General features: G+C 39.7%; 1 protein-coding gene across 1 annotated transcript in view; it reads right to left on the reverse strand.

Annotated features, from left to right (window-relative positions):
• LOC143274897 (uncharacterized) overlaps window positions 1–7,500 on the reverse strand; it is a 26,559-nt gene that overhangs the window by 15,681 nt on the left and 3,378 nt on the right. Inside the window, exon 2 of the mRNA XM_076578880.1 lies at window positions 1–135. This exon is cut by the window's left edge and continues 157 nt beyond it. Within this exon, the coding sequence (XP_076434995.1) occupies window positions 1–135 (135 nt within the window). The remainder of the gene's footprint in view (window positions 136–7,500) is intronic.

Here is a 7,500-nt window from a genome sequence, read left to right on the forward strand (position 1 = left end):
TCTGCTCCTCAGCTTGCGACCGTTGTTGCCGATGTTGTCGTTGTCGTTCCTGTGGCGTCTCCTGGCTTCCGCGCTCGGGATCGTCAGCATCAGCATCAGCATCAATATCAGCAGAAGAAAGGCGACGATGATCAACTGTGGAGCAAAAACAGGGTGGATGGCTGGCTGGACGGGTGGACGGATAGATGGCTAGATCTATGCATGTTTGATAGGGTTAGTGGTTAGGTAATTGTGTAGATGGCTAGAAGGATGGTTAAAAGGATGGGTGCCTACGTAAGTGGGTGGATGGATATAGGGGTGAATGGAGGGTTAAAAAGATGGGTGGCTAAGTAAATGGGTGGATGGATATAGTAGTCCAGGGCAGATACAAAGATGGTCGAAATGTGTTCACCAAAACCGTTCTTTTCACGGTAAAATAATACAAATCATACTGATCACACTGATTTAAAGTTGACCGCTGTAGGTGGGCGGGAACATAATTAGATTTTGGTTTTTAACAATTATTTGTCACACTTGTGGTCGCCAGAGGAAAGCGTTTAGCGCGGTACAGTACTTGTGACTGACTGCTGCCGTGCTGATGCTGTTCTATACCTCCGTTAGTAGGAAACTGCGGCCAATGACAGATACCGTATAGAAAATAAGGGAACTCTTTGGGGTCAAAAGGAAACAAACATTTTAAATTTCATCTATTATATATAATGGATTGGTAGAAACGCAAATTTGTTTTTATGAATGTTTTACAGTTTCTTACCAGTCATGACATTTCATAAGAACAATAATGTTGACATTTTACGCAATGCACAGCTTGGAAATACTTCATGCTCTGCTTATTAACGTGTAGTATATGAATATCTAAATATGTGTTAACAAGGTTTGTTTCAATGAATATTGTCGGAGCACTGTCCAGACAATTAATTCAGAAAGCATGGAAGGCAGATGATGGCAACATCGACCAACATCATGTCTTGATGTAAAAAGAACGGTATGAAATATATATTTTTCTCTGGCGCAGTAAACACGTCAGTTTAGCGTGGGAAAGAAAATGTATCTGGCTGGAGTATGAAGGTGGCAAAATGAAGTGCATCAGATAGTCATGAAGAACAAAGACTGGCTGGAAGATGAAAATGGGTCAGTCTCCAGAACATTGTTGAAAATGTGGGTCTCTCAGTCTGATTCAGTATAAACATGTGTTTACAATGATTATTCAGATGTTTCACATGTTATCAGGATTGCAATTCATTAGAGAAATGTCTGCAACAATTTTGTGAGAATATGGCTTGTTCTTGTGTCTTAAATGTATTGAAAATTATTAAAAACATCCAAAATTTCGGCGCCATTTTGTGACATGACATGGCAATGGCAATGAACATGGAGTGGTCAGAAACAAATAAGTACAAACCTGATTAAAGTCCAGTACATACAGACCTGATCTATATTCATTTGTTGTGATAATACAACATTGATCATCAATAAAAATGGTACATTAAGTAAAACATATTACGCAAAAAACCCGCGTGACAGACGTAAACACCCGGGGGGGGGTGGGGGGGGGAGTCTGTTCAACTATTCAAATGCAATCGACGTCGCATATCAATTTTCAGTTCCGCTTTTCTGTGTTACTTCTGTGCATCTAAACGACCCAATAAAAATATACATGTAAACAAAATTAGAACTGTTTTCACATAATGATTTATCGCAGGAAAGCGTAAATCGGTTTGACAAACACTCTTCCATCGCGTGTGTTTGAACACAGATTCAGAGAATGTGTTGTTTCCGACAGCGTGTGAAATGTACATATGTTACACGGAAATCTCTGATATGTTCATTCGCACCCCGTGGTTGCTATATTAAAAACGAAAACAAAAAACTGTGTATGTTAATTTCGTCGTTGTTATGGTTTGTTTGTACATTTTTCTCTCATCCGGTTAAGTTTAGACACAATCACTGTTTCTGACACATGGCGAGATGCGGTAATATTCGGATACTGGCATAAGATTTCGAACCAACTCAACGCATGTAGTTCGGTAAGACTGCTTTCAGTTGAAGACTTGTTGCATGAAAAGTTCCAAACAACAATGTTCAAAGTAGAAAATCACCCCCTTAAATTACCTTGATTCTGGCTTTTGCTGTCTGGTGAAGGTTTATCACTCAATGATGTAATTTATCAGTTCGCAAGACAGACGAAGTGTGGAACGAAAAAATTCGTTGTATCCGAAACACGTCAGTCCCTACGCACTTATTGTTTTGCAGAATTTGATTAGAACAGCCATATTTTACATCACACAAGTTCTGAAAAAACAAACTACACATTGATTGTGAATGAATTTCTTAAAATTGATAAAGTTTGAAGCATTTCACGTTTAGTAGTGCTTTTGATGAAGTCAGGTGTCGCATTCGGACACGGAACACATGTTCTTCGGTTCTGCTTTACGCAGATAATAAAGTTCCTTATTTTTAGTTGTTGTTTGTTGTTGTTATTGTTGTTGTTCTTGTTTGGTTTACTTTTTTTTCTCATAGTCTTACTTTTATTACATTTTGTTTTTTCTGCAGTCCTACATATTTGTTCACTGTGAGGATAACACTAATCAGTTTCTGTTGATTGATCGAATAGAAAAATACAAAGAATCCGGTTTTTTATCATAATTCTTTAGATAAAGAGGAAAACTTTTGTCAAGTGATATAAATCATACAATTCCCATTTCATAATAAGATGAACAATAGTGCTTTAAACAGTTAAATACTGGGGAGAATTGATGTGAAAATGGAGTGCCTGCAGTGTTTCTGAAAAATAAAATCATCCATGGTGGGGAAGTTAGTTTAGGTATTTTGGGTTCCATGTTACATATGTCATAAGGTTTTAGGTAATCATTAATAAAATACATAATTTTGCACAGACTTTGTTTGAATGTATTGCATTGGCTAAGGATCGCATGATAGATTCATTACTATCATTATTATAAATCCAGTAATTTAAACATCTGTGTCATGGATATAGGGGTGAATGGAGGGTTAAAAGGATGGGTGGATAGGTAAATGAATGGATATAGGGGTAAATGGATGGTTAAAAGGATGGGAAGCTAGGTAAATGGGTGTACGGATTTTAGGGGTGAGCGGATGTTTAAAAGGATGGGTGGGTAGGTAAATGGGTGGATGGATATAGGGGTGAATGGATGGTTAAAAGGATGGGTGGCTAGGTAAATGTGTGGACGGATTTTAGGGGTGAATGGATAGTTAAAAGGATGGGTGCCTAGGTATACGGATAGGTGGCTAGGTAGATGGGGGGATGGCTAGATGGCTAGATAGGTTAAAAGCATGGATGGCTAGGTAAATGGTGGCCGGAAAGATTGCTAGATCAAATCAAATCATGTTGTTTATAGTCCAGAAGACCACTGAGGCCATAGCAGGACTGACACCACGTTAAAACCATACCCATGTATCCAGATTACTAGATGGACGGTTAAAAGGATAAGTGGCAAGATAAGATGTATAGGTAGGTGAATATCTCGATAAAGACTGATAGATAGTTCCGTTCAGGTCAGCTTCCTTCTCAAGGAGACGTCAGTGTGTTGGGACAAATCAACATACGCTACACCACATCTGCAAAGCAGATGCCTGCCCAACAGGAAAACCCAACGTACTTAGTCAGGCCTTGAGGATAGACAGACAGACAGACAGACAGATAGATAGATACATAGATAGATAGATAGATAGATAGATAGATAGATAGACAGAAAAAAACCAAATAATTGAACAGATTAAAAAAAAAGAAAGAAAAACTATGTAGAAAGGGAAAGACAATGAGAATGTTTTGGGTAGGTGAGGCTGGGTGGTGGGGTGGAGAGTAGATGGGACGCTTGTTTCCGTGTGAGCCTATGTGGCTTGTAATATATATATATATATATATATATATATATATATATACACATATATATATATATACATATATAGATAGATAGATAGATAGATAGATGTGTGTGTGTGTGTGTGTGTGTGTGTGTGTGTGTGTGTGTGTGTGTGTGTACCAAGCGCTCTGCTTGCTTCAAAACTTGCTTCACACATCAGCTATAACAGACGATGTTTTAGCAGATAACTTGCTGGCCTTCAACGGCTCGCGCAGAATGAGTGATGCCATTCCAGGTTTGAATGTAAATCCCCTTTTAGACAAAGGCTCCAAACACGTATTAAATCAAGTCTCTGTATCGTTCACTGTAAAATTATATTTGTTGTGCTTACACACACACTTGAATCAGTTAGAAGTATACTTGGTTTCAGTTTAATCGTTCGTCAGTCTAAAGATTTCAACTGATGCTAAGCTTACGTCATTTTGGCTCGCCACAAACCACTCCAACTAAGAGTCGCCATACGCGATTGGGAGAGCTCCGAGTTTCTGACGCAGCATATTTAATTAATATCTCTTTTGTCGGATCAGTAAACTACAAGTATTATATAGTGGCAGAATCGTTGCAATTCCATCTTTAAATCTATTCCATTTATGTTTGCCTTTGTCAAGCTGATTTAACGCAGTTTGTAATTTTCCACGATGAGCTCGTTAATACTGACCCTTTTCAGGTGACTTAAATTAAGATTATAAATTCATCTTAAATAATCAACACTTCATTTTATACTCATTAGAAAGTAGATGTTGAGCTCTTTCTTTTGCGACTTACCCGACGTAAATCGGTTCAGGAATCATTTAGAAATCTATCACTGAACACCTTGTAAGAAACACAGTTTCTACCAAATTTAGCCTGATTTGAGCTGATCTGCGTTGCAGCACACGCGATTGTCTTTGCAGTCCTCTCAACTTGAATAAGTAGATGGAGTGAGTGATCTCTGGTCAGTTTCACCTCAGCCCGTTTGCAGCAATAGCCAGCTAGCTGACCACTGACTGTTGTGTCATCCACAGTGTGTGTCGCGGCCCCAACGGACAGTGTCTCGCTACGTATCACTGTAAGTACTAGTGTGTAGAATGTGTTGATGATTTGTAAATTGTATTCTTCAACACAGTATTTGTGTCCATATGAGTATGTTGATAATTCTTTGTTCAGTTACTGCGTTGACATTAGTCACAGTTCCGCTATGATTGATCTAGAAAATCGCCATGTCGTCATAATATGCTTGGAGCAACGTTCCATTTAATTCTTCTTAACGTCACGGTCAGTGACGTCTCTGGACACTGACAGTTTGTTCCAGAATGTTCTAGTGAGTGCATATAACGCGTTCTTTATCATTTGCTGTCACTAATGAAGGTTATGTTCCTTATCCCGCTTTGGTGGAGGAGATTTAAATGTTGAGCACAAGCTCAGCTATGTCGATATTTGGCTTTGATGAAACGGATAACTTGTGTAGGTTCATTCATCACTTAATGGTTAAGCCATGACAGTTCTTCCAATCTCTGTATTGAGCGCTGACTATTTATCCTCTCAGGCTGCCAGTATTATATCAAAGCCACTGATTCTATTATTTTGTTTATTATTCATATATTATTTCACATGCTGATATCAGTTATGATGCAACAGTGTTTCACTGATTCTCATTACTCTAAGATGTGTGTAGCATTCTGTCGAGATTACAAGATCATCATCATCATCATCAGCTGCCCCATGGCGGTTGCCGTTGGGGCGCTACAGATGACCTGTCAGCCAGTCCTCTCCATCCATCCCTGTCTTTCGCACATTTGACCGCCTCGCTCAGCTTCAGTCCTGTCCATTCTGTGATGTTGTCTTCCCATCTCTTCTTCTGTCTTCCTCTCTTCCTTCCTCCTCTGACTGTTCCCTGGAGCACTGTCTTGGCAAGCCCCTCTCCTCTTGTTACGTGGCCGAACCATTTTAATTTGCGCCTCTTGATGGTGGTGAGAAGGTCTTCATAGGGACCAATGGCTTGCCTTATTCTGTTTTTGACTTCCTCATTGGTTATGTGGTCTTTATAAGAGATGCCAAGCAGTCTTCTGAAGCATCTCATTTCTGAGGCCTGAATCCTCTTCTCCAATTCTGCTGTAAGGGTCCATGTTTCACAAGCATACAGGAGAACTGAGTAGATAAGAGAACGCATGAGTCTTATATTTGAGCTGAGCTTGACTGCCTTGTCCTTCCAAATGGTGTTCAACTTGGCTAGTGTTGCAGCTGTCATTGCAATTCTGGCTAATACTTCAGGCTTGGACCCCTCATCTGAAACTATTGCTCCAAGGTATTTGAAATTCTTCACGGTTTCAAGCTTTTCTCCGTTGGCAGTGATGTCAGTTTGGATGCCATTGTCATTGTTTGTCATCAGTTTTGTTTTGTTTGCACTGATTTCCATGCCGTAAGCTGTGGCGGATCTGTCTAGTTGCCTGACCAGGTTCTCCAGTTCTTGTTCTGAGCCTGCGAGTCCGTCTATATCATCAGCAAAACGCAGGTTTGTGATTGTTCTGCCACCAATGCTGACTGTTCCTTGGTGGTCTTCAAGTGCATCTGTCATAATTCTTTCAAGGAAAACATTGAAGAGTGTCGGCGAGAGCAAACACCCTTGTCTCACTCCAACTGTGGTTCGGAACCAGTCTCCAATGTCCCCGTTGAGGTAAACTGCACTGCTGGCATTCTCGTAGAGGTTCTGTATGGCGCGGATGAGGTTTGCGTTGATGTAGTAGTTCATGGTCGCCCAGAGTGCCGCATGCCACACTCTGTCGAATGCCTTCTTGAAGTCTATGAATACGTGGTAGAGTTCTTGTTGGTGTTGAAGGTATCTCTCGCTCAGAATCCTCAGATTGAAAATCTGCTCAGTTGTGCTGCGTCCTGCCCTGAATCCTGCCTGCTCTTCAGCTATAATTGCTTCAGCCTGGGGTCTTAACCTGTTCAATATGATCCTGAGCATCACTTTGCTAGGATAGCATATCAGGCTGATGATAGTGTTGGATTAATATCAGCTATTGGTTAAAACCATCTGATATGTATCAGTCTGTTTATTGTAATTTACTTATCATACTGTCTCCTATAAGGCTTACTCCAGTACAGTGCAACATGATAAACTGATTCATTTGAGTCACTTTGACACAGTATAAGCTTTACCTAATCTATACTGTCAGTGTACTTTCACTAAATCAGCATAACTTCAATCACTTCAACTACACTATTTAAATGTATTAGAAATGCCATTTGATGTCAGTTGTTTCGTCTTCACACATATGCATTATCTTATCGTATGTTGTTGCTTAACAAACTGAGTGATAGTCTTTCCATGTAATATGTTTACATGTGCTTTTCTGTTCCCTTGTGCTGACATGTTGTGCTTAATAACATATTGTTTCTTGTGTCTCATCAGTGCACTGTCTTCTCTCATTATTTCTCTCCTTATCTCTTCTTCTTATAACTATTGTAAAATAAAACAATAGAAAAACCCTTTTGTGACTGGCCTCTCTATGTTCCTGGCATGTGCGCGGGAAGTTCTTGTCTATCCTTTAATACAATAAATGTTTAGTTAGTTCTTTTGTACCGTACCCTTTCAATCATAATAGTACCCCACTCG

The sequence above is a fragment of the Babylonia areolata genome, chromosome 29 (assembly GCF_041734735.1).
Source record: "Babylonia areolata isolate BAREFJ2019XMU chromosome 29, ASM4173473v1, whole genome shotgun sequence".
Lineage (NCBI taxonomy): Eukaryota > Metazoa > Mollusca > Gastropoda > Neogastropoda > Buccinidae > Babylonia > Babylonia areolata.